This window comes from Acanthopagrus latus, chromosome 1 (assembly GCF_904848185.1).
Source record: "Acanthopagrus latus isolate v.2019 chromosome 1, fAcaLat1.1, whole genome shotgun sequence".
Classification (NCBI taxonomy): Eukaryota; Metazoa; Chordata; class Actinopteri; order Spariformes; family Sparidae; genus Acanthopagrus; species Acanthopagrus latus.
Genome location: NC_051039.1, coordinates 31,554,866 through 31,582,697, shown reverse-complemented (window position 1 = coordinate 31,582,697; position 27,832 = coordinate 31,554,866). Strand labels below are relative to the sequence as shown.

At 39.8% G+C, this 27,832-nt stretch overlaps 1 protein-coding gene across 2 annotated transcripts in view; it reads left to right on the top strand.

Moving 5' to 3' along the window:
- Positions 1-27,832, top strand: part of vegfc (vascular endothelial growth factor c) — a 64,899-nt gene that overhangs the window by 13,068 nt on the left and 23,999 nt on the right. For both annotated transcript variants that reach the window (XM_037115337.1, XM_037115346.1), the window contains exons 2-3: positions 7,147-7,390; positions 10,950-11,140. In XM_037115337.1, the coding sequence (XP_036971232.1) occupies positions 7,147-7,390; positions 10,950-11,140 (435 nt within the window). The remainder of the gene's footprint in view (positions 1-7,146; positions 7,391-10,949; positions 11,141-27,832) is intronic.

Sequence of the window (27,832 nt, the reverse complement as noted above, 5' to 3'; positions counted from 1 at the left end):
TATAAATTGCCAATGGTATTTTTTCTGGTTCTGTAAAGACTCGCAGATGTTTTCTCTTTGTGAGTCATATGAGCAGCTGGTTTCACACTCAGATTCTACAACTCAAAAAAAGGTCTAAATCAATAGGCAGTTAAAATTGAAATGTGATTAAAACTGACAGCATAGCCATGGCATACGTGTGTGTGTGTGTGTGTGTGTGTGTGTGTGTGTGTGTGTGTGTGTGTGTGTGTGTGTGTGTGTGTTTATGTGGGTATCTAGTGTAATCCCATACCTCAACTTGTGTGCGGAGGCACATGTGTGAAGACTTGCCTATGTGTGAATGCATTAAGGGGACTTTTGCCCGCAACGTCTTTCATAGATTGTCAGAGCAACCTCCAGCTTGGCAAAACTGAGTCATGCTTTGGTTTTGGACCTCAGCATTAGTTACCATGCGTTGGGGATGCATTCAGGATGTACTGTACAATGTTGCTATGGACAGCTGAAGCCACAACTTTTATATCCAGCCTATATTTGTTTACATTTCAGCTAATTGGCACCGTTAGGGTTAGGGTTAGTGTACTAAAAAAGTGTACTAAATTAGATATTAGCAATGCCTTTTTAGATTATAGGCACCTGCAAAATTTTAATCATGAAGGCCACAAATTCCAAAGCTGCACATGTGGCTTAGGTTCAGATCACTCAATCACTGTCCAGTTTTGACAGCAATTTTGTACTGGTCGGAGAAGCTGTCAACTAGCTAGAGCTTTGTGACGGGGGAAGATTCTAAAAAGATTAAAATGGTTGTGTCATTTGGACATAAACACAAGAGGTTTTATACTGGTCCTATTGAAAATATATTATTGTAAGGTCACCAACATGAAACCATGGACCAGTAGGGACATTGTGGTCTGAACTAGTTCATCTTAGAATAGTTCATCAGATGACCAGGTTTTAAATCAAGACTCATCTGTGGCTGAAAAACTACTTTTAAGGGAGCAGTTCACCCATCTGCCTTGGGAAACGTAATGCATAATGTAAAATGATATGCCAAATAAACTTAAGTTTTATTTCAGATCTATGCAATTTAATAGTGTCTCAAATGAACCCAAGTTAATGTCACAACAACAGTGAACACAATCATAGATGGCTGTGAACTGCATATTAGCATTACGTATATCTATTACAGTGTGCAATGGTTTGTATAATGTCTTGAGAAACAAGTTGGATTTGTGTGTTTGACTTTCTGACAGGTCTTTTCCGTGTCTGCTGCGCCTGAGTGTTTTACCATCTGTGCTTTTCTTCTAGCAATGTTTCACTGGCTTGGCCTCCTCTTTGGAAAACACTGTTGAACAATTCATAACACTTCATAACATTTTTGTATTTGTACAAACAAGTGCAGTTGTCTTGTGAAAAATAAGCACCCCTTCCTTGATATGAGTGAACCAGTATAACATTTTCCTTCTTGTTATGTGATGCTGTCAGTCATTAATCCTCAAAATGTCAGAGACCGAGGAAGGAGAAAGGAAACACCTCAAGATATGAGCATGAAAGTTCATTGTTGACTTTGTTAGACCACATGTCACATGAGAAACTAGGATGTGCATACGTCTAAACCTAATCCATTGTCTTCAATAAATTACATTACAAGTAATATATATACATATCTATCTATCTATCTATCTATCTATCTATCTATCTATCTATCTATATATATAATATATATTTTCCTGGATCTGTCCCCTTATCCTGATCAGCACCAGAATATAACTTTTCTGGACTAAAACTCATCATCCCTATACATTTGATGGAAATCTGTTTGAGCGGATTTGGTCTAAACCTGTTGATAAACTAACCGACTAACAACCAACCAACCAACCAACCAACCAACCAGCCAACCACAGATTTGGACAGTGGTTTGAAGCAGCTTTTCAAGCAAATTCTTTTCAAGCAGCTTTTATTGGCTATTCACGTGTTTCATCGCAATATTCTAATTTGTCATTTTTGTCCAAAGCGTTTTTGTTTGGGGGGGGGGGGGCACTTAGTTCTCCTCATAAATACAGTTCTTCATCCAATATCTTTTTGTCATGGGCTTGTAGGCAACTTCCTTATTTTCACTTCATGCATTGGCGTAGCCTAAATGACTTTTCAATGGGCTGCCCTGTCACTCAACAACCAATCACCATTGTCAGCGCTTCTAAGTGCGTCCTTATAAAATGACGTCATCCACAGCAACAGAGAGTTACTTACAGTTTAGGAGTTCAGTGTTTTCATAACTAAAAGTCATAACTTTTAGTCTGATTTAGGAGTACTCCTAACATTAGGATAAAAGTCTTTGTGAATACGGGCCCAGAATATATAAACGTTATGTGACATGAGTGTATTTAATAAGAAATGTGGCAAAGAAGGTGTTGGTCACTCAAATATGAAAAGCAGGTCCACCTTAAAGGTCGGTCAACCTTGAGTGAGCCTGGGTTGAAGTTGTCACAAATTCCATTTCTAACTCCAAGCAAGACTCGACTTGGCTTGGGTCTTAACAAGCTGTAGCATTTATTCACTCTCCACACACTATTCTGCTACCTTCATCTCTATAATGTTACAGTGAACCTCACACTCACTCAAACACACACTGTCTGTCTGTCTCTACCATATTCCCTTATTTCAGACAGAAGTGTGCTACTTGTTTAACACATTTTTGCTTAAAAAAAAACAATAACTATTTGCACAAAGATTCTGTGATGCTTAGGCCAGTGTGGATTGCGGATTATTGGTCTGGCCATAGCTAAAGTTATCAAATAGATAGAGTGGAGTGAAAATATTAAATAGCAGAAAATGGAAATACTGAGGCAAGCACCTCAAAATTGGGCATTAAAGTACAGTACATAAGTAAATTGTTGTTAAATTCCATCACTGACTATTCTGAACTATGAGAATACGATTTTAATTTAGCCTGTAAATGTGTATCAGTTCTAATTATTAGTTTTTGGTAACCTGGATTACTAATAATCAGTATTGGCCCTCGAAAAAAGGATATTGGTCGGCCCCTAATTGAAACGGTTTTAGATATTCAGACTTACCATGTGAAGAAAAACTATTTCCAACATCTAACAACCTACATTTGGGCCAAATTTAGGTTCTACATCAACTTAGTGAACTAAGCACTGTTATAGCATCATAGACATTTTCAATATGGTCCCTGTTGGCTGAAATATCCCACTACTATTATATAACATATGAGTGAATGTTATGCCTTGTTTTCTGTGATAGGTGACTGTGAAATTAGAGTCTTTGGAAAGTAGATTTTCATGGTTTACTGAAATCAGTTCAAATCAAATCAACCCTGCATCTACATTTGGACATCGATCTAAAAACTTGCACCATGCTTTTGAAAATTGCAGTAATTTAGCACAGCTTAAAGTCAGCAGCCAAAAAACTTGTAATGCCATCAATAGTGTGGCTTTAATGTACTGCCAACTATTTCAAAATAATCTGATTGGTGCTCTCAGCAGTGTTGACTTTCAAGAAGAGTTACAAACCTTAAGACCTTGAAACATCCAGGAAACATCAATAGCAGGAAGGACCAAAATGGTGAATGTGGTCATTCCAGTCAGGTGACAGCAGGATCCTATTCAGAGCTGCTGCATTCTCAATTGTTTGTTTCAGCTTCTTTGAGTTGATGTGATGGAAGAGAAGCTTTTTCCCATGTCAAGGGACAGTGTGTATGTGTGCTTATTTGTGTGTAAAAATACTACTCCAAACACAAGCTGAAACATACAGAATCAGGGGAAACTGAGACAGGACACATACAGAAAAACAAATACACACAGACATGCACACACGCACGCACGCAAGCAAGCACGCACACACACAAAGACATACATGAGTAAAAATCTGTGCATATGCATGTAGAAAAACACATAAACCCATTGTTTCTGGTAGGAAATGGAGTGTTGCTTTTGTTATCTCTTCATTTGCTGTAAACCTACTTTCACAGGCTCTAAAATACAATAGACGGCTTTACTCTGGGTGTGTGTGTGTGTGTGTGACGGCCTTGCTTGCAGAGAACAATCATATTTCTCCTGGATGTTGGTGTTATATCTAATACTACTGAAAGACAGGAAGTGAGATAACATTCACATACTAACCATATAGACCCAAATGTAAACAATGGGCCTAATGCAGCAACATTTTCTTAAATGTCCCTCATATTTTCTGTTTTTGTCAAGAGAAAAATTAAGAGAAGTCAACTCCACATGCACCAAACCAAACATTCTTTGAATCTTACTTGATCGCGAATTGGAGGCGTGTAGGCATTTTGTAATTAGCATAGGTAATATATAAGGGCAGGTGTTGTGCCAAATAGCTGACACTGGCAGAGGGAATGGCAAGATGCTGGAGGTGACCTCGAGGTATTGTTAAAAAACAAAACAAAACATAAACACTTGATCTTCCACAGCATCAGCAGTAGTGTTACACGAACATCAGAAACACAGTATAGGGCCACATCCACCCGGCCTTCAGCTCAATTGTGCACCCTACCAAGGAGCAGGTGCGCTCATGCCAGTGGTTGTAAGAGCGCTCCTGTCTGGTCTGGGGGTTTGCTGAAGGGGTCGTCAGCCATGGAGTGAGGGCGTAACCTATGTAACATATTTTATAAAATTGAGTTTTATAGAATTTTAACAGGGTGGTGGGTTTTAGAATCACAAATCATCTACTCATCAGCCACCCATCTCCAGCAGCTCCTTCAGCCGGATGCTTTCCCATGGTTCTACCCTCCATCAGGAGTTATGTGCTCTCCCTGGCCAATGGGCCACAACATTCAGAGGGTGGCGGTTTGCATTTGATATTATTTGGACACTAACGGAGTGATACAGCTTTTGCTTGAGGAATGGGAATGGATCTGGAGAGGGTGCTTTGATCCCTATATGCGTGCCACATACAGCACCAATGATATTTGCAGCTACAGCAAAAATAGTGCTCTTGATCTCTACCTGCTGGTCAGCAGCGTCTAGGAATGATATGTACTGGGGCATGATTATATTAATCACTTTCAGTACTCTCAGAAGCACACAGCTCAAAGAGGACTGTGAAAAGCCTGACCTGTCTCTTATCTCTCTCTGAAATAATGATCCTGTGGCCAAAACTGAGGACATGGAGGTGTGAAGGCACAGGATTTGTGTTTCTCCTTCACTGAGGCTCCAGGTTATTGCACAAATCCATAAGCAGTATTATTAGCAATCTGAAATGGGTGAGCAGCCATTAATCCATCTCATCAAACTGCTTGAGACCCTGTATAACAAAGCATCTAGTAGCAGTGGGTAAGCCATGATTCAAGTGCTGAACACACACAGCCCTACCAGGGTCAAGCCAAACAACAGCACGTATCCAATGTATGCCTTCTCCCAAAACAACATGACCTTTTCACTAACAGTACTTACATACTAGACACATGTTCTGGACCTTAAGTATGTTTAGGCATCAAAACTACTTGGTGAGGTTTAGGAAAACATTGTGGTCTGGTTCAAAATCCACTGCTTCTTTAACATTTTTCTGATTCTGTCCATTTGTTTATAATAAACAAGTGGCTAACTTGACTTTAGACCTAAATGTTTGTGGTGTGTTATATTCACTATGATTGATCAAAATTAATAACAGGTAGAATAATAAAGGTATCATCAGGATATATACAAGCTACTTATTGTATAGCTGATAATATTTAATTCTGTCAGTAATTTGTTACTGAGTTCAGCGTGACAGTATTATATCAAATGCTTGTGTAACAGAATCTCCATCCAGACTGTGGTCTGTGAGCACAGGAGAGACTCGCACAGCACCAGGGCTGAAGCCAGTTAACTTCAGGGCTAACCTCAGTGGCATTACACTCGGCAAACCTCAGGGACTCAGCTCGGCTCTCAAAGAAATCCAGTACCTATTTTCTGAACAATCGTAGCTCCATATTTACTGAAGTCAACCTGAGTCCACTCTGAACATCTGTCTGTCAGATCACACTGTCTTTCTGTCCCTCACACTTGTAACACACACACACACACACACACGCACGCATGCACGCACACACACACACACACACACACACACACACACACACACACACACACACACACACACACACACTTCAAATTAATTTCCTAGCCCTAATATAACCAACTGTGCGAATGAGCAGAATGTGTGTGCATCATTAACAGAGTAATATGTAGATGTTACTGTCATGAAGAGACTGAGTCAGTGTTCACAAACTAAAAAAAAACATGAACACGGTGTCTGTATATTTAACCTATTAACATGTGTTGGTAATTCACCTAAAGAGAACACCATCAGCAGCTGTCAGTGGAAGAAACCCGTGTTTGTTCTAATTCCTGTCAGACTGGATGCCTTAAAAAACACTGTAAAATACACTACTGTAATGTAATGATTTTGAATTGAGTATTTCATTTTTTGGTTGTTGTGAAAATGTGGCTTCTGTGGAACTGAATAAAAACAGTGAAAACAAAAGACTGCAGTGTTTTATATAAAGTAGACTAGTGTGTTGCTGCTGATCTGAAAGTGTATTCATATGATGCAAGTGGTCATTTTGTCATCAGAGTGATATTTTGACAGAGGATTGTTAGGTTTTGATAGTAGAGTTTTAATTTGACATAGATGTGAATGGTTTATTTCCCAGTGTTGTGTCTTATTTGCTTGTGTGTCAGGTTTTGACACAATGAGCCAAGTTTTGCAAAACGTGTTCAAGCAAAGGACAAAAACTGTAACTGAGGCCTTTTTGTAGCTGGCTGATGGGTGTTCAGTTTTGTAAGTAAGTATTTTCAGGTGTGTGTCTGTATGTTCAATTGACCAATGTGTGTTGTACTTTGAATAGTACCCTGAGATTTCATTTTTTTAACTAAGTGTGTTATGTAAGAAATAGTGTGTAGTGTGCAGGAGCAAGTGTGTTGCAGAAAGGAGCAAGTGTGTTACAGAATTGTAACTAAAGTGCAAAGCAGCGCTTTTGTTTAAGGTATCGTAACAATAGCTTCAAGTTAGATTACTTTGGTTTGAGCATGTGTCTATAATGTTCAAGCAATGGGTAAAAACTGTAATTCCTTAAAATCATGAGACTACTGGTGACTAAGTAACAGCAGTATTTTCAGTGAACATGTCTCTTGTTTCTTTCAGGACTCGCCACTAAAGCCAGGCATGGAGCAGAAGTTGCGTTCAGCCTCTAGTGTTGATGAACTGATGAGTCTCATCTATCCTTCATACTGGGCAGCTCTGAAATGCAAATCTAAACTCTCTGCTGCCGCTGCCTCCTCAGCCTCCAGGCTCTCTCAGTTGCCAAAGCCTCGCCGACTGCGGCCACAGGCTGATACAGAGGAGCAAATGTTTGCTGCTGCCTATCTCAACTTGGATGTGCTGAAAAGTATGTTTCCACTTGGTTTTAAAATTATTTTTTCATGTTCTTTTTTCTTTGAGATGTAGATGTTTACTTTGGTTTCAAAAATGTTTTAAGGGTTTCTGCACCAGAGCTTCACAAGGCTTTGATGACTATGGAAATGAAACTGGACAGCGGTGTTGAGCTTTACTTGGAGTGACTGCAGTTAACTTTCCTCAAACTCAGAGAATGATATGCACCACATAATCTTGTTAATTCACATCAAGCTTCTACTGTTTTTTTTCCGTACTAACCATCTTTTGCTCATTTAACATAATTTTCATGGTCTTCAATTATCCGCCTGACTCAAAGTGCTAGTACAAGTATGATATAATACCAGTGATTAGCTGTAGATATAGAGCAGCTATATACTGAGAAAGGTCACCAAATTGGCGGAAATGTTATCAATGTAAGTTTCTGCAAACCTGAAACTTGTTTATGATGTAACACCTTGCTTTTTTTCTGGTTAGGCTTAGGTACAAACAACACTTGGTGACGGTGAGGAAAAGATCATGTTTTGGATTAAAATAGTTTGTTTGCCACGAAAAGGACAAGAGATGTCTCAAGGTCTCCTTAAAGATATTCAGTGGAAACACAAACACACAAATGTTGAAGTGCAGTTTGGCACTGAGGTTACTGCTTTAACCGTCCTAGTCCTAGCAGCACGTACACATGTATGAGGTATCAGTGGCATCAGCAATGTTTACTACCAACATTTTAGTCTGGGTTGGGCAGACAGACACACAGATTGTGCCTGGGGCTGTTGAAAATGCAATTTTTAAGGGCCAGTTTTGGGTAAAGAATCATTCTGCTTTTAAAACAGTTTTTTTAGTGTCACTGGGATATGTGTTATCTTGAGACAAATTATTATATATCAAATAATGAGTCGTTTGAAATCAGACACAAACACATTAAATAGTGAATTGTGAATATGAGGAAATGATCAAAGAGAATAAACAGAGTAATGCACTTTATGCTGTTCAGTGTGGCCAGGACTGCACAGATTTGTACACTGGAGAGACAAAACAATCTCTCCATAAACAAATGGCACAACACAGGAGGCTATTTCCTCAGGTCAAGACTCTGCTGTCCACTTTTACCACCTACAGGCATAACATTATGACCACCTACCTAATATTGTGTTGGTCCCCCTTTTGCTGCCAAAACAGCCCTGACCCGTTAAGGCATGGACTCCACTAGACCCTTGAAGGTATACAGTGGTATCTAGTACCAAGATGCTAGCAGCAGATCCTTTAAGTCCGGTAAATTGTCAGGTGGGGCCTCCATGGATCGGACTTGTTTGTCCAACGCATCCCACAGATGCTCAATTGGATTGAGATCTGGAGAATTTGGAGGCCAACCCAACACGTCAAACTCGTTGTTGTAGTCCTAAAACCATTCCTGAACCATTTTTGCTTTGTGGCACTTTGCATTATCCTGCTGAAAGAGGCCACAGCCATCAAGAAATAAAGTTTCCATGAAAGGATGTGCATGTCCTGCAGCAGTGCTTAGGTAGTTGGTACATGAATAGATCCACATGAATAGCTGCAGAACATTTCCCCAAGCATCACACTGCCTCTGCCGGCTTGCCCTCTTCACTTGGTGCATCCTGGTACCATGTGTCCCCCAGGTAAGCGACGCACACACACCTGGCAATCCATGTGATGTAAAAGAAAATGTGATTCATCAGACCAGGCCACCTCTTCCGTTGTTCTGTGGTCCAGTTCTGACGCTCACATGTCCATTGTTGGTGCTCTCTGCGGTGGACAGGGGTCAGCATGGGCACCCGGACTGGTCTGCGGTTATGCATCCCCATACGCAACAAACTGCGATGCACTGTGTGTTCTGACACCTTTCTATCAGAACCAACATTAACTTCTTCAGAAATTTGAGCAACAGTAGCTCATCTGTTAGATCGGACCATGCGGGCCAGCCTTTGCTCCCCACATGCATCAGTGAGCCTTGGCCGCCTATGACCCTGACAGCCGTTCACCACTGTTCCTTCCCTTCCTTGGACCACTTTTGATAGACACTGACCACTGTAGACCAGGAACGCCCCACAAGAGCTGCAGTTCTGGAGATGTTCTGACCCAGTCATCTAGCCATCACAATGTGGCCCTTGTCAAACTCGCTCAAATCCTTACACTTGCCCATTTTTCCTGCTTGTAACACATCAACTTTGGGGACAGCATATTCACTTGCTGCCTCATATCTCCCACCCACTAACAAGTGCCATGATGAAGAGATAATCAGTGTTATTCACTTCACCTCTCAGTGGTCATAATGTTATGCCTGATTGGTATTCATCTGAAGGAGACAAACCATTTCTTTGAGGACAGCAATTTAACATCTTGGCCAGAGAAGACAGATAGATTGAAAGAAGAGTAAAAGAATCCATCTATGTCAAACTGGAACAAGTGCCTTTGAACAGAGGAGGTGACATACAACATTACTTAGCACCCACCTACGATGCAATACTGAGTTCCCTCTGCAGACAGCTTAACAACCCTTCACACCTGTTCTCACCTGGCTCTAACCTATGAATGCCAGTTAGGTCAACAACCCACAAGTGGTCCTAACGACTGTGAAACTCAGAGCTCACACGTGTCCTTAACTCCCTGTGACTCCCCTCCAGTTAGTTGGATAAGTTACTGGAATGTGAATGTGTACAATAGACAATCACTTCTGGGTCAAATGATAGTACAAGTATTCAGTATTCATGGTCGTTTATCGCTCCAGTTCTGATTGGCTTTGATGAAGGCACAACAGCCCTCTCAGGTGGAAGAAAAGCATTATGTGTCTTAATGAGAGGGCTGTTGTTCAAGAGTTCAACATCTTCTGGATGTAGTCTGATCTGCTGCTTTCTAATGTTCCCTGTTTTTCCTGCATGTTTGTGATGCAGAATGTGACACACATGGAATAAAATACAGAAAGGCAAACTTATATGCTGACACTAGTAAAGGAGTCAATTGCCTATATTTAGAGGGTTTACGCACATTTACTTGCTACTTTTGGTGGTATAAGTCTACTTTGCTTTTGTTTGTCACATTTTCCTTAACAGAGCTCTTCAGCTGCATGCATGAAGAAGTCCTTGACTGGCAGCTGACATTCAATTACAAGACAAGAAGATTATTTCACTCTGCTTATAAACAACTATTGTCTTTACTAATTTGCTAAATCATTGTTAGAATTGAGATCATTGAGATTGCTGACAAAGGTTGACTCTTGGCCCAGTTTTTGCCCTATTTAGCCCTGCTCACCATGTAACCATATTTTCTGTACCGAGTGTGCTCAGAGGGTGTAGTTTGCTATATTTGTGCATACAAATACATGCGGGCAGTACATGAAAAGGTATATGAATCAATTTAGCACACTATACTGTCATCAGTCATGGTAGATCACATCTGAACATTGAACATTGATAACATTTATACATCATATATGTTTGCCCCTTTGCCTTTATGCATTGCCAAACATGTGTATAGCGGCTGAGAAAAAAGATCTGTTCACAGCTGTGGTGTTGGTCTTACTTCCTGTGTGTATGCAGGTATAGAGGTGGAATGGAGGAAGACTCAGTGCATGCCCAGGGAAGTGTGTGTCGATGTGGGCAGGGAATTCGGGGCTCCTACCAACATCTTCTATAAACCACCATGTGTGTCGGTCTACAGATGTGGAGGGTGCTGCCACTCTGAAGACAAACAATGCAGAAATATCTCCACAGGTTACCTCAGCAAAACTGTAAGCATATTCCATTTCTCCTCATGTTATTTTTTTATATATTGCATACATAGTTTATTTTATGAGGTGTATTATAAGTGTATATAATATGTATTACATATAATGAACTTATAGAAAGGGGATATCATTTTACTCCTGTTCTCACATTGGAGCCATTTGTTTTGGATTAACTCTTTCTTAGTCACTAAAGGGTTGTTAAATACCGAAATGTGACATCAGCACCACCACAGTCTGAAATCCTTTGTTTCCAAAGGTTTGTACCACAACATTGCATTTTTTGCTGCAGTGAGCAAAGTCGCATGCCTTGCCCAGCACACCACTCAGCAAGTTTAGTCCCAAATTTCATTGTTGGACATTTGGATGCATCATTGTGTTAAACCCTGCAGTGAATGCAGTGCAAACCACATTCTGCCTGAAGTCATGACATGACTATGTCCACATGTGTTTAACTTTGAGGTTCGAGGGTCATTCTATGACAAAGGATTTTTATTTTACACTGTGTCTAGGTGGGTGTTGTCTTTTTGTATATTTGGCCTCTGTCTCACGTCACGTCACGTCTGTAGATGGTACCAGTGATGTTCTGAGGAGTGAGGAAATGACAAATAAGGGAAATGTAATGTACACAGTGGGTTATTCTCATTTCACCTAAATTGGTTCCACAATTCCCTCACTTGCCTTCTTGGAGGAAACCACTGGAGGGAAGAGGACTGGGGAAATCTGTTTTAAAACAAATGAGAGGTCCTTTCCACTGCAGCATCATGTGAGGCGACGTCCATGTCTGCTGATTTCTTATCAGCTGTCAGTCGGCTTCAGCAGCTGTAAAGATGACAGATCATTTTATGCCAAGAATGCCATTATTTGTATATATTTAAATTATAACACAGAACTAAAACTTGTGGAGAAATTTAAGTAATCAATATAGTTAAACTGATGTGCAGCGTGCTTGATTGCACACAGCTCTGTTAACTGAGAGATGCACGTGTGTCATTCCTTTCAATGCAGGTAATGTGATGTTTTCCTCATTAATGACATGTATTATTTCACTCGCCAGCAGCCCATCTGATAATAATCGTAATGTTTAGTTTTATGACCTGGACTGCCCGATCCACACATTTCCTGCAGTGTCCATGGATATAGGCCTACCTGTGTCAAATGAACTGAAACATCAAACGTATGCCTGCAGTTTAAGTGTAATCAGTTCAAACATTTAATTGATTGAAGAAGTAATAGTGAATATAGCTTAGACCTACACTTGGAAATTAGGCTGTGATGAACTTGATTCTCAGATGGCTTGAAATAAAGATCAAGGCCCGTATTCACAAAGAATCTTAAGGCTAAAAGTAGCTCCTAACAGGCGAATTAGTCAGTCGTAACTTTAGGACTCGTAATTTTTGAAAAATAAGCGTTATTCACAAAATATTTTAGGCCTAAAAATAGCACCTAAGTCTGGGAGACCTTAGAAGTAGTCCAGAGGACTCCTAACTCGCTAAGACCAAGTCACAGCCGAGTGATTTGGAGACGCTAAATGACAGGGAATTATTAAAACGATGTCGGATGGACTGCAAAGGGACTGAAGTTATGGTTGACTTGGTGAGGGACGCAACAACGTCCCCAACCAACCGAAACAATCCAATAACACCGGAGTTAAAATGTTTGGCAACACTCCGGTATTTGGCTGCAGTGAAATGCAGATCTTCGCAAAGGACTATTATTACCTGGAGACCTCAAGTGATTTAGAAGTCATCCCACCACGTCTGTGTTTCGTGATAAGTGAAGTCTGTGTTTTAAATCGACTTTACTGACATTATCCCCCGGGTCGATAGCACTGGAGCCCTTGGTTGAGCAGCACAACGGTTAGATATGGATATTTTTAATATGAGCCTGTTGAAAGATGGAAAAATATTCCTTACCGAATGCTGCCATGCATGTAATCCATCTAATCATCTTTCGAGATTTCGCTCTTCTGATGAGCCTCCTGAATTTGCACCCAAAATGCTGTCAAAACTTTGATTTATAATTCCCAACGCAGCCTCCATTATTCTCGACCAGGAAAAAGGCAGAAAAAGGTGTGGAAAACACAAAAAACCTTAAGAAAAACAAAAACGACCCCAAATCACAGAGATGACAATTGGCATGGGACTAATATTATCAAATGACCTCTGTGTTTGGTGAAATAAGGTAGGTAATTTGCGGTGGAATTTTTACTTTACAAATTATAGACATGGCAGATTCGCACGGGATTAAGATCACAGGCGACTGCCGCAATTATTACAAATTACTGGATGTCCCCAGGTTATAGTAGTCCCATGCTTTTGTCAATCGGAAAAAGTTGCATTCCATCTATGCGCAAATTGTCTTTGACGCATGTAACAATATACTGGATGTTGTTGTGGCCTGGATCAACACACGATTCCCGAATTTTAATGGAGAGTGGTTTGATGCAGCTTTTCGAGCAAATACCGCTTTTATTGGCAATTCACGTTTTTCATTGCAATCTTCTAATTTGTCATTTTTGTCCAAAGCGTTTTTGTTGGGGGGGGGGGGCACTTAGTTCTCCTCATAAATACAATTCTTCATCCAATATCTTTTTGTCATGGGCTTGTAGGCAACTTCCTTATTTTCACTTCATGCATTGCATAGCCTAAATGACTTTTCAGTGAGCTGCCCTGTCACTCAACAACCAATCACCATTGTCAGCGCTTCTAAGTGCGTCCTTATAAAATGACGTTATCTATAACAACAGAGAGTTACTTCTAGTTTAGGAGTTCAGTGTTTTCATAACTAAAAGTAGGTCTCAGCGGCTTTGTGAATTACTTTTAAGAAAAGACTCCTACATAAAAAACTTTTAGTCCGATTTAGCTGCTCTCTGTGTCCTACATTTTAACCAATCCTTTCCTTTATACCTCTTCAAATATCTATGAAGCAGACAACAAACAGTTCTGTTCGATGATTGCTTTATTTTTTTCAAAGGCAAACATCTGGAGAAACTCTTACATCTATAGTTTTGTGGTTTGAAATCAGTTCCTGTTTCATTCTCGCAGTTTTATCACTCATAGGATATGTCAGAAATGACGCTCTTGCTGATATCTTGATTATCCATTTAATGTAAACAAAGCTTCTCTTTTACACATTAAACTTCTTCTTGATATTTTTTTATGAACCTACAACCGGAAAGTTCAAAGTGCACCTTTATTTATTATTGCCTCTGTATTCAGTGATATTCTGAATGTGAGATCATCAATTAATAACCCAGAATGTGATTATGGTGTCATCTGGACACTGGAAGCTATGTTTTGACTAAATGTTTCCGGGAAACTGAAATTATATAACATATGACGCTCAGGTATGGTCAGCCTCATGTGTTTAAAACAGACCATGGGAAGAAAAATGTTTCCGGTGAATGAAGAAAGTTGTTTGTGGTTCTTTTGCTCTCCTCCAGTCAGGCTGACACATTTTAACTGGCTGGTGAACCAGAAAACAAACTAAATATACAACATGATGGTGACACACTCGAGTTTAATCTATTATCTGTCTTCACTCTGGTATGTACCTCTGGTCATGTTGTGACGCTGCAGCATCCAATCAGTAACTAAGAGGGCATGTCAGCTGCCAAAAGACTACTCAGAGCACTGGGATGGCCTGCAAGATGGCAGCCATGTATGCATGTATGTTTTTATCTTTTTTTCTTTTTGTTTCTTCTTGTTGTTTAATAGTGGCTGGAATAGCTTTTTGGTGCATTACTGCCCCTACTTGGTTGAATTGTGGATCAGAATGGTAACACTCACCCCACTGACATATGCTCTGGCCATAGTGTGACAGTCACACATATTTTTCATATGACTGCATGCACTGAACTGTAACATCTGTGATGTTTCAGGACAAATACATGTAGTGCAACACCCCTACTATCATTTATGGTTAAGAGTTGGACAAATGGAAATTTTGACCATATATGTAGTTTATATTAGTCCTCTGGTAATGACAACCATCTGTTCTGCATTTTCATGGGAATCTTATGTATGTGTTTGCTGCCACCATCAGTGTGTTTAAATGTACTGAAGTAACTACCTACCTACTCTCTTCCCAATAAGCTAATGTCTTAGCTGTCATATAAACGAGTCATACATCTGCATATTTAAAATGACATTTCTATAGAACACAAATTAGCCTCTAGACATCACTGACACACTGAACTGACCACGACTCTCACTGTCTTGTAAAAACAGACACATATACATGTGAGACCATGTTCTGTCTGTCTGCATGTCCTCCTGTCTGACACTCTCTGGTTATCTGTTACCTGGTTTCTCAGAGTGAACTGGTGACATCAGTGCATGTAAGGGCACTGACTAGGATGAACAGCTGTTTAAATTCACACACATCTTTCACTAATATGTGTGTGTGCAGGGTTGAGGGTAATGTGTTACAAAAGTAACGCTGCACAGTAATGTATTACTTTTAGTGCTAACATAGTGATATAACGAACTACTAATCATATTTTAGTAATATATTAGTTATGCCATGTGACACGTTGCAATTTGCGTTACCGACTGAAGTGAAGCGTCTATTGTTTTTTAAGTATCCATCCACACCAGCATGACCATGAATTCTTTGTTCAGTCTCTCTGTGACTGAAATTAGCTGTATTTTGTAGGTCTAATGATGAAGCCTGATTCTCCAAGCTCGCTTTAATTGACATTCTTTAAAATGAAAAGGCATAGTAAAAGGGATTTTTGTCTTGTCATGTCGTTATAGGCTACATTATAGGAGGTATGGGTGTATTTTATTTCATATGAATAAGCCTACAATACATTTATTCGTATCTCATAATATATCAGACTGATTCTTTGCCTGGCTGCTTGTCCCTGTTTTTTTTTTTAATTTAAATGAGCGTGGCTATTTAATTGTTCTATAGAGGTTATTTGCGCATTTTGTGGAAAGTAACTAAAAAGTAGTGTAATAAGTAATATATTACTCTACACAGACATTAATATTGTAATGTAATGTATAGCTTTAACATGAAGGTAACCAGTAATGTGTAATATATTGCATTTTGAACATAACTTGCCCAACACTGCATGTGTGTCTACTGGTCTCCAGAGTACAATTATGGTTAAAGAGAATGACTTGCTGGCATGCGGTGATTATTAATTGGTCTGACCAGAGGACTACTGTGTGTGTGTGTGTGTGTGCGTGTGTTCATGTGTGTGTGTGTTTGTGTGTGTGTGTGTGTGTTTGTGTGTGTGTGCGCGCGTGTGTGCGCGTGTGTGTGTGTCTGTGGTCAAGCTGAGTTTTCCCTCTCAGTGAGTGGCTCTTCCTGCTGCCCTGTTCAATATGTGACCATAACTCACTGATGATTATGATTGACTGAGCTTGTTTGAACTGGCCCTTGAAGTTGCTTTATGTGTCACTGTAACGATAAGTCACATAGTATTTAATTTTGAGATTTGAATATACTGGCTATGTAACAAGAAAACCATTGAGGACACTCTACACAGTGGATCTGCTTGACTGATCAGTACAAAGCAAGTGGGTTTAGTTTTGTGAAAAAGCAGGATGGCACTGTTCCTGGCAAAATGAAAGTAAAAAAAAAATAAGCAAATGTTTTGAGAACATTTGATTATTATTATTATTATTATTATTATTATTATTATTTATTTATTTATTCATTTTTTACATTTTATCTCTCTATAAAAGCAAGGAATCTGTGTGTGTGTGTCTGTGTGTGTGTGTCGTAGATATCTCTGCAGATCAAGATCAGACTGACCTGAGGTTTTCAACATGGCTGCTGCTTGGTTTAAGGGTGTGCAATGTCGGATTTGTTTGGACAATGATACTGTTAATAAATTATTTCATAAATGCTTTACAAATTCTGCTAGCATTGTCAGCCGTAGCCACCATGGCCACGTTTGCACCAGAGCCAATCACTGCAGAGCTCGCTTCCATGACATACCTTAAGAAACAAGCAGATTTATACCTGCAGAGGCGCAAGCTGAACCATTTTTTTTTTACCGGTGGTTCGGTCCTGTTCTGGGCATCTAAACTGACTGTTGTAGGTTAATGAAACCAAACGAGTCCGGACCAAGTCTGTTCGGGTATGAGGAGAACTGGATACGCAAGGACAACACACTGGAATGGGAATCTGTGGATGTTCGTGTGTAGCTAGCTGCTAGCCCAGCCCCATGGCCCACCTCCAGGACAGCACGTCCAAAACCGGACTTACGGTAAATAATGTCTGCCATGCTTTTTTGCGAACACTACTGTCACGTTTGCTGTGTGTCTGGTGCAGGAAGAAATGGTAAAAACTGGCTTTTTTCACAAAATTGTCCGCAAGCAGGAAGTGTTTGCAAGCAAGAAAACATGTTCCTATTGGTGGAAAAAGGCACCACACCAACCAATCACAAAATTATATGGACAATCATGTGATTTGGTTGCTGGGGAACAGGGGAAGTTGTGGAAGGGGCAACAGCAGAAGATTGACAGCAGCAGTGACAGTGACAGAGACAGCGAGTTCTGACCTGTGGAGGGCAGTAATATGCTCAACAGCGTCTACACTGCCGAAATCCTATAAGAAGAAGAAGAAGAAGCGACAGCGAGTTTTGAGATTTGAGAGATTTGTGATATTTAGCGTGTTTGGAGTGTATAGTTAGTGTGTTATACAGTGTTTGGTGTAGTGTGTTCAGTGTGTAGTGGAGTCGTTTTTTTGTTTTGTGAGTCAAAACGAGGAGGAGACTGCTGAATGTTGAGCAGGCAGGAAAGAGCTGAGGGAGGCCTGAGCCTGAGGCATTGCCTACATATAATATAAATAGTTACATATAACTTTGTAAATTTCAAAAACTTATGCACAAATTTAGCAAACAACAATTTAAATTTGCATTGTAAAAGAAGTGTAGGACAAGAATAAGGGACAGGGCAGACTGTAACAACATATTTCTATGATGAACATCCATTTGAAATGATAGCCCCTCCCATGAACCGCAAACATTTTTTTTATTCTGGATTTCCAAATTATGGGTCATGAATGCACTTGTGTATGTCATTACCTTTAATCTGTCAAACAGATATCCAAAGAGGCCAGGAATAGTTAAATGTGTGGTAATGTTTGGAACATATTCAAACCACTAAGTGATGTCCATACTCTGTTATGCATTAAAGATTTATTTTTTCCAACTCATATTCAGGCAGGCACTCATGGTTAGTGAATACAATACTGGAAAATAAATTAGCCGGTTAATAAGCACAAGCAACTTGTTGTCTAGGCAGCAAAACTTTATGAGAAAGTGTTGTTGGGTTGATTCCCAGTTCAAATGCTTTAGATCCAAGTCATCTGACTTATGTGTAAACCCAGTGTCCAAAGTAAGAAATATATTTACAAAATTCCAAAAAAAAAAAAAAAAATTAAGATGGTGTCCTTTTCAGCGCAATGGGCAAAGCATGAGAGACTTGCCACCCAGGGCACATAAACAAAGATTTGCTTCATGATTTAACACCACTGTTGTGAAAACCATCACTCAGTTGAGCATAAACTCCTAAACAGAAGCTGATGATGTCTCACATAGAATAGCTGAGACATGTGGGCATTAGTTTGGTGTTAATATCTTGGATGAGATACTGTGTTTACTCTGCTGTACAGTAAGTGCTGCTGCTGCTGCTGCTTGCTGTTGACCCGGCGCAGTGTTTTTCAGAAATCTTTGGATGTTGAAGTTATCAGTGCATATCATGTTTTATATAAACATTCTCTGAGGGAGAAGATCACCCAGTATGACGTATTCCTGCAGCTGGCTGAAGAGCTGAGTGCAAAATATCACTACACAGTGAGGACATTCCTCTATAACATTAAAGAGTCCTTTCAAAAACAGCTATGTGCATGATAACGTAACAGAAACAATTTAAGTTGATGAATTCATGATCATTCCATGACATTTCATGGCTAAGCTCACTTGACACTCCCAAGGTGCACCTGTGGCACACTTGAATACAGGGTGGGATTCCATACATGTAATACAATTATGATACATTGTAAGCATGGCAAAAAACACTCTGGACTTTCATCCCCTTTAAACAAGTTTACAAATTTGTTTTTTCTTAAATTTTCTTTCAACTATCAGAAGGTTTGTGGTTTGATCACGTGTCACTACTTGTTTCAGACCTACACAGTTGTCATTTTCACGCCCAGTGCCCATGATGCGTAAAAAACAAATGTACCTGCTCACACCTGTGTGCTCTGGACGGGTTGGTCTTAAAGTGAGGCGTGGTCAGACACTCTGATGACAGAATGCTATCTTGAGGCAGCAGAAAGCCACAGCACTCTTAAAAGTACGCAAAAAAATGTCATGTCAAATGTGATCATTTTTAAAACTAACGAAAAAGTGAATCAAGCTATGACCATACACATTCTGGATTCAAGTTTCTTTCTTATTCACTAATAGGGACACTAAGCATCACGGCTAACAAAGCAAACTAGCTAACTGCAGCTAGACATGACAGCCAAGGATACCGAGCAAAGAGCAGCAGTTGTCTGTTCCTCTGGTGTTATGCTAACCTTTGTTTTTTAAGAGCTTTCTTTGAATTATGGTAATATTATATTTTTACAGTTACACCACACAGTCATGTCAGCTACCAGCTCCATGTGATATAATGTCTTATTGATGTTCCCCTCTGTCACCACTCAGCTGCAACTTAAACAGAGGGTGAATTCTTTCATCTGGTAAGTTCATTTCCAGGGAGCTGTTATTAATGGACTGGTGTATAGTGTGTTACAGCCTATTGTTTCAGCTCAGCTGCTTTATTCATTTCCTATCAGGGTTAGCTTAATGAACTGGCAGTGACAGTCTGGGCTGATAGCTCTTTTGTTCCATGATCTGCTTCAGTCAGAGCAGGAAGTGTGCTATGGCCTGCATGTGGCTGAATGTTTGGCTGTGTATGTGTTTTTGTAGACCTGCATGTGCAAAAGCATGTTTGTGTGTACAGTCATATGTGTGAGTGTGAGTATACATGCATCACTAGACCATGCGCACTTGCTATGACTTTACATAATGTTCATGCTAACACTAGAAAACTGTAAAGCAGCAACCGTAGAGCAGGTCAGTAATGTGACTACCATGTTGATTTCATCATGTATTTTAGCTGAGTCTGTTATAAAAATGAAAATAAATAAAGTGTATCAGGTAGATGCTTACACCGCTTCACTAAGATCGTTGTTGAGGAGTGAAGTAGCATTTGTACTGATGTATTGTCTACACATATATTTTCAATATTGGGCAACAGTGTTTCAGTGGTTCTTGGACTGCAGAATCAGATAATCTTCAGAAAGGATGTCACCCTTTAGCTGAGGTCAGAAGAAGGGAGAATGATGTTGAAGTGCAGAGTTTTTTTACTGGCAGTGTTGACAAGACAGGGTGCTGAGCCACAGTCATTAGAGACATTACTTTACTCCACTACCTTTTCCTAACTGCTTTTGCTGGCTGCAGTCTTGGACCTCTGGCCAGAGTTTGGAGATTAACATAGGCTGCATCATAAATCGTTTTGTGTGCCAGACTAGATAGACACTCAACAGTTCTGAATTCTAATAATTTGCAAACAATTTGTGTCAAAGTTGACGTATTGAAGGTGAGGAGTCAAATGTGGCTGGCTCTACCAACAGTCTGTGTTTTGTTTCGTCTTTCCCAATACAACGTTTCATTTTGCTGATTAGTTTTGGCAGTGTCTTTAAGCAGCTGGCAGGTGTTGAGAGGTTTCAACAGTTAGCAAAACGTTATGCTAAACTATGTAATTTAGTATTTGACTGACGCTAAGTGTTTTTAAGCCCTTATGTCTGTTTGGTGGTTTTCTGTTTAAATATCTAGTTCAGCACCTGCAATGTCATGCATGTTACCTTCAATGTCTCACTTATGCCATAAAAGCTGCTCTTCTTTCCAATGGCGCTGTCCATGGCAAGTTATATGAACCACTAATGGCCAGATGGCAAATAAATTGGCTCAGTATATTAATGACCCCTAAATTATAAATCCTTATGTTTTTGATAGTTTTCCAACCATTTCTTTTATCAGACCAAAACTTGAATTTCAGTGAGCTTTCCATTTTGGGCACTTTTAGGACCCTAAGCTTACATTTCAACTTTAAACATTACATAATAACAAATCTGACTAGGAAGGTAACAAAACCAACAAATAAACCAATGTGACCAAGAGCTTTTGGTGCATCTGCTGTAGAAAGAGAGGAAAAAAGCAGGTCTAAGAGCTAAGCTAACCCCGCTTTGACCTAAGACTCCTCCACTACCCAGCCCACTCCTGAATAATATCTGGTGGCAATATGAATTGGGACTGACCCAGCAACAGGAAATCAGAGACTGTTGTGGCCACATCTTTACAGAGACCTAGCTCCACCTCAAAATCCCAGATCATGCACCAAGCAGATGGACCATTTTCCACAATGACAGAATGCAGATGATGGACATTGTTTCACGGATACATCACATGGTGAACACGTCCATCCATCCATCCATCCATGCCATTTTTTTGGAACTAAACTAAAACTAAACTAAAAATGTACCATGATGTCACTGGAAAGTTTTGTAATCAACCCCTTATTCCTGTGCCATGCAGTATGTTATTACAATTTGTTGCTACAACAGGCTAATGACTCCTCAAGGATCAACCGGTTTCCATAATATTTCACTTAAGCTTAGGTTTGCAATTGTTTCCTCACCTGTGCTGGGCTGTAGAGGACAAAACAACAGCAATACTGCAGTTTGTGTTTTGTTTAAGAGACACTGGAGCAGTATGGAGGGGTTCTATCCTGTGCTGGGAGATAGTCTATTGTAATATCAGGGCCTTCATTTTATTTTTTGAAACTGTATAAGATTTAAGATTTTTACAAGAAATCAATACAAATTTAAGAAATGTGTGCAGGTGAGCACAATAGTAGTCACATTGATCTCAAAGAGCTCTCTGCTTGTGTTCTGTAACCATGGTGACCATTTATCAGGACATAAAGACTGTGGTCAGCTTAAATAATATCCCAATTAGGACTATAGGCAGAGAAACAGTTTAAGCTGTTTTAAGATCTTGAAAAGGCGTCATTCAAACTAATTAATTTCTATTCATGCTGTTCATCTCTGTGACTGAAAGAATGAGGTGGCTCTCAGGGCTTCTGTGCAATAGTCTAGTGTAAGTATCTTCATGAGTACCATGTGAAAACCGAAGGCCAGCTACTTGATACTCTTTTTGTTCTTCAAGTGGCAATCCTTCACATTCTCTCTAAAGAATGCAGTGTTTTCAAGCTTCATGTTGAACTCCAAGCTGAAAGGTGCTTGAGGGAGATATTGGCTTCTTGTGAACTTTAGTGACTGAATCTGAAGGCTAGGCCACATGAGGTGAGCAATGCCACTCTTGTGAAGTGAATTTAGAATATACTCACTTTCGACACATGCGGTAAAAATTGTAAAGAGTAGAAGGTTATCAGTAAATTTGTGGCCACTAGAGAGCAGACGAATTGTAATATAAGCTGAAAGACAAAGAGCCCATATAATGTACAAAAAACGGTAGCGGCAAAAGAAGTGTCTTGATGAGACTACAGAGGTTGTCAGGGACAGTAAATGTCATTACAGTGAACACAGAGACTCATATACTCACTAGTCCGTCTATACAAGCCCACTTAAGTGATAAACTATTCCAACTCTAACTTTACAACGTGTACATTGATCAGTTTATAGAACACCTGTATAATGTTTGTGTAGTAAGATGCTTAGTGGTGGTGATGTTTAACTCATGTGATGATGAAGCCTGTTAATAGCCTAACATTAGCATTGTCATTCATGCTTCAAAATTCATGAAAGAGGTGTTCAACTGTTAAGATTAAATTGCTAAACAAAATGTATGTAAGTATCATAAACTTGTTTTAACCATAGAGTTTGTTTCGTACAATATTCCAAAATCACATAAAAATCCCATTGACTTTCTGTAGAAGGAACCAAGGCAATGCTAACTTCAGGGTTTGCCAACAAAAATAAGTCATCCCAGGGCACCCGTTACCTCAGTTGGTAGAGCAGGCATCCCATGTATACAGGCTGCTCACTGCAGTGGCACAGGCCCTCAACAACAACCTTGTCACATTCACACACTGATGGCAGAGGCTGCCATGCAAGGTGCCACCCTGTTCATCAGAAAAACTTCAGTATATTGTTCAAGGATACTTTGACATGTAGGATCTATCACTGTGGAACGTAAGGTATCGCCCAAGTCAGAGTCGAGTTTAATTCTGTTGGTAGTTTCTTTTGCTCACCAATCAAACAACCAACAAACAGATGTTTGTTTGGCGTGCCATGTCCGACTGTCTATGTTGGAGAATGTTTGTAGATATTTGTTTAGATTCTAAATATTCACCCCAACTGGCGAAGGATGTCCATGCCAAGTGATTGAACTTTTCAGAACAGATACCGGTAATAGATCTCATCACAGCAGCAGAGTCTAACCCTATCACAGTTAGGCCTGTCACGATAACACATTTTGCTAGATGATAAATTATCAGAAATTATTGCGATAAACAATAATATTGTTGTTTGAGACCATTTTTCAACTATATAATGATAATGGCATAATAATGCAAATACAACCTTTCAAAGATCAATAAACTTTTATTTTTAAAGAATCTTTAACATTGGAATTGGAATGTGAAGAAGACATTTTAAATATCCAAAATAAATAAACAAAACAACCAAAAACAATAAAAGCCACCACTGGCGTAGGCATAAACATGTGATGTGACGTGAAGCACGAAGTTGGGCGTGAAGAGTGACGTACAACATATGCATTGGAAGAAATGTGGTGACACTTGAGAGATTTACTTAATTATAGACCCGTGGCCAATATTCTCGCCTCTTCAGTCAAACACACGCTATGTTAAACCCCCGCTATTAAAAGAATTGTGCAGCGTAGCGCCTCGCGTTAGCTGCCTCAAGCAAACAGACAGCTAACAGGAAGCAGGTCAAATTTGTCTTCAAAATAAGAGCTTTACATTGCACACCATTAGAGTTTAGAACTGAGTTCCTGGAGGGGGGCTTTTAATTTGAAACTAGCGACCGTTAGTAGCTTGCCGCTACAACAACAAGCAGCTGACAGCTACAGAGACCGAGAAGAGCTAGCATCTCCCGCATCTCAGTGGCTTTCCAGTTGCTCATCTTGACATCCGTGGATGAAGTCATGAACTGCAATTTCTATTCTGGCCATCTTCACCTTAACGTAACTCCAGAGCACTACTGTTTACCCTCACTGTGCCTCGCAGTCGGACCATTCCTGTTTAGAAGGGCAACATTGAAAAAGGTCCGTATGTGCATGTATTTTTTCCATTAGTTATACATTTCAATGCATATGATGACGGTTGCTTAGAATAATTAATCACTATACATTATCATAAAATATATTGTGAAACTGGCCCAGTTCTAGGCATGGGTACGTGGGGGCAATGCCCCCCCAAATTTGCCTCATCAAACTGACCCCCCTTCATTCCGAAAATCAAACAAAAAAAAGAAAAGTTTATTCAAATATATCATGTTGTAATTTATTCCCATAAATGCTGCTCAGAGAAATTACAGTCTACAGCTCTTCTGGCAACAGAGCCGTGTCTCTCTGTCTCTTGCGCTGTGCATACAGTCAGTAGCAGCTTCTCTCGGTTAGCATCACATTAGATACCACAGGCACTCCAGATAGTTTTAGCCACAGACTTGTTAGTTGTTAACATGCCTGTCAGCAACTGCTAGTAGTAGCATAGTCCCATCGGCGCTGCTGCGGAGTTTGTCTCTGTCTCGCTTGGCGGCATGGGAAGCCTCACAAGGGTAGGCTACATTCCGGTTGTGAAGCGGGTTTCAACTTTCAACCTTTGCTAGCCCTACTGTTAGTCCTGTTGGCACGCGAATCTCCCCCACCCCGACAGGATTAAACACGACACGTTAGTAATAGGGCACTCCAATACCCGTATGTTCAGGTTAGTGCCGCCGGCCACTGTTTACTTCCTGGGGCCAAAGCCTCCGACAACAGCTAATCTGAGGGTGCTGGCAGGGAACCCAGGCAGGCACACATGACTTTCCAAAGCACGAGAAAGTAGTACACAATAATATAGCATCAATTAATCAGTCAAGATTTATTTTTATAGTGCTGTTTACGAAATTGCATTGTTACAGATTACTTTACAGATTACAAAGAAACCTACATTTTGCCCCACCACCAAATTTTCCATCCTCCTTTCACATTCACCACCACCCACACACTGGTAGCCCTGCTGGAAAAAAAACAGCATGCAATCAGTTGTAAAATAGTTACTGACTTAAAACTTTGTGCTGTTTCGCTTCTTTCTCTTTGCCGCTTTCCTCTCTTTTTCTTTTCTCAACCAGTGACGACAACTCAGCCTTTTGCCAAGAGTTGAAATCAGTGTATTTTCCAAAGATATTGAAGTTAATGTGAAACTCAACCATACTAGTGGCCTAGGTGTACGTTTTGTCTGATATGAAGTAGGCTACAGATCAGCTTACGTCACTAAGCGACCAAATATGTTGGGGTAACAAGTGACCAGACTACTTGTGGAGCAAAGATTTAAGAGTACAGAGTGCTACAAAATATGTGAATCAGAGGCAAAAAGGCCACTTTCCTCGATGACTCTCAAATATGCTTAGCAACGGCCAATTATACGAAAATAATTGACCATCGAACGTTGGGAAAGCCCATTCAAGTGAAGTGAAGCATTGAGAAGAGCCGTGTAATAACTAAATGTAATTGGGCTTTGATAAAGTTGTCCTCCTATAACAAGAGGGATGGGTTTAAAATTAGAATTGGAAGTGCCAATCATACGGTGACCCTGATGTGCAAAACACAATGGCAAATCAGAAAACGCAACAACAAAACACAACAACAAATCAGAAAACACAATGCATTAACAAAACAGAAAAGGTAGGTACCCTCAGCCGACATGAATCATCGCTGATTGGACTGGTCTGCTCTTTAAACCGGACATGGTTTACATGTTTTCAAAAACAAGAGTGCCGCTAGTGACCATGTACGTGCTGCTATTAAAGAACGTTCTGATGCAGGACGTGGATATGACATGATACTGGATATGCTGTTGATAATTCACAACGTAAACATGAGTCCGCATACGGTGAACACGTGTGTAACGCCCGCCAATGTAATAATGTCCGCAAGTGTAATAAACAACAAACGAAATAAAAGTATGCAGCATTTAATGTAAACCCACAAATGTAACATATTTTCCACAAATGTAAGAGCCACTGCCTACGACAAACGTAACGCACGATTTCCCACAAATGTACTAACTATTACGTTTGCAGGTATTTGTTAGGTTTGTGGGGAAGAGAAAATCTTTACAGTAATAACTTCCCGCAAATGTAATAATACAATGAATAATGGTCGTTGTGGTTGTTTGTTTGTTTGTTTGCCTATACACCTACTAATAATGCTGACTGTGGGTGCAACATCCAGTTGCTGACTCTTGGCTCCGCTATCACCTCTCTCTCTCTCTCTCTCTCTCTCTCGCTCTCTCTCACTCTCAGTATTGTTTTGTGGCATTTCAATATTTATGTCTTTCCATAAGCAAAATGCATCTTGTTGATGAGGATTATTTCTCTCTCTCTCACACCACACACACACACACACACACACACACACACACACAGTAATTATAATGGTACTGCGCTAGCACTAGAAGAGCCAGAATTCCAACACGACTAGAACAGCCGTAAGGGGTCATTTTGACCGCTAGATTTTAAACTCTATAATCTCTCATGTAAATACCCAACTGAGTTATGAATGAATTCATTGTGTCATAATTTTTTTCAAAAATGAAATAACACCAAAATGTACATTTAACAAGTTTAATTATACATTTATTAATATTCATATCGTCGCACATAGTAAACTGTAATTATTGCATATATTTACTCAAGATTTGACTAGAGAAAACTCTTAAAATTAAAAGTAACTTATTTGATCATGAAACATTTTATTTTAACCCCTTCGCACCCACCTTTGTTGGTAATTTTCGCCTAATTAGCATACCCAAATGGAAAAGCTTATAACACAACAACTACAAGTCCCAGATGGATGTATGTGTGCTTACCCAGCATGTACCATACACACAACCTAAATGACATCAGTTCAAACATGGCTCTAAAACATTTTTTTTTCTTCGAAAAAAATAGGTCATTTTTGAATAACAATAACTCAGATGTGCTTTAGGTAAGGCATATGGCAATATACCACATACCTTCTACATCTTGTCAACTACACCTGGATGAAATTTTAGACTTCTAGGCCTAACCTTATTGGAGTTATGGAGTTTTTAGTTTGTGGTGTCACTGGCGTCCACAAACCTCTCCAAAACGTCTCCAAATGGCCAAATTGTGCCAAATGCTTTTTCTCACTTCTGTGACACTGGAAACATTACTGAAGCATTTTGGTGACTATAAAGCCTTCCTCCATGATTCAAAACATAATGTTTTCACACATTCATTTGATGGGTGGTCGGAGGGGTTTCCACACACTTCTAGGTGGCCATATTGAGATATTGTCATGCGACAAGACACTACAGAATAGTAAGCGTTATACAAAAATGACATACTGAAGTGAATTTCAAACAAGGCTTTTATTATCTTTCAATATACTAATACTGTATGTGCGCAGCGGGG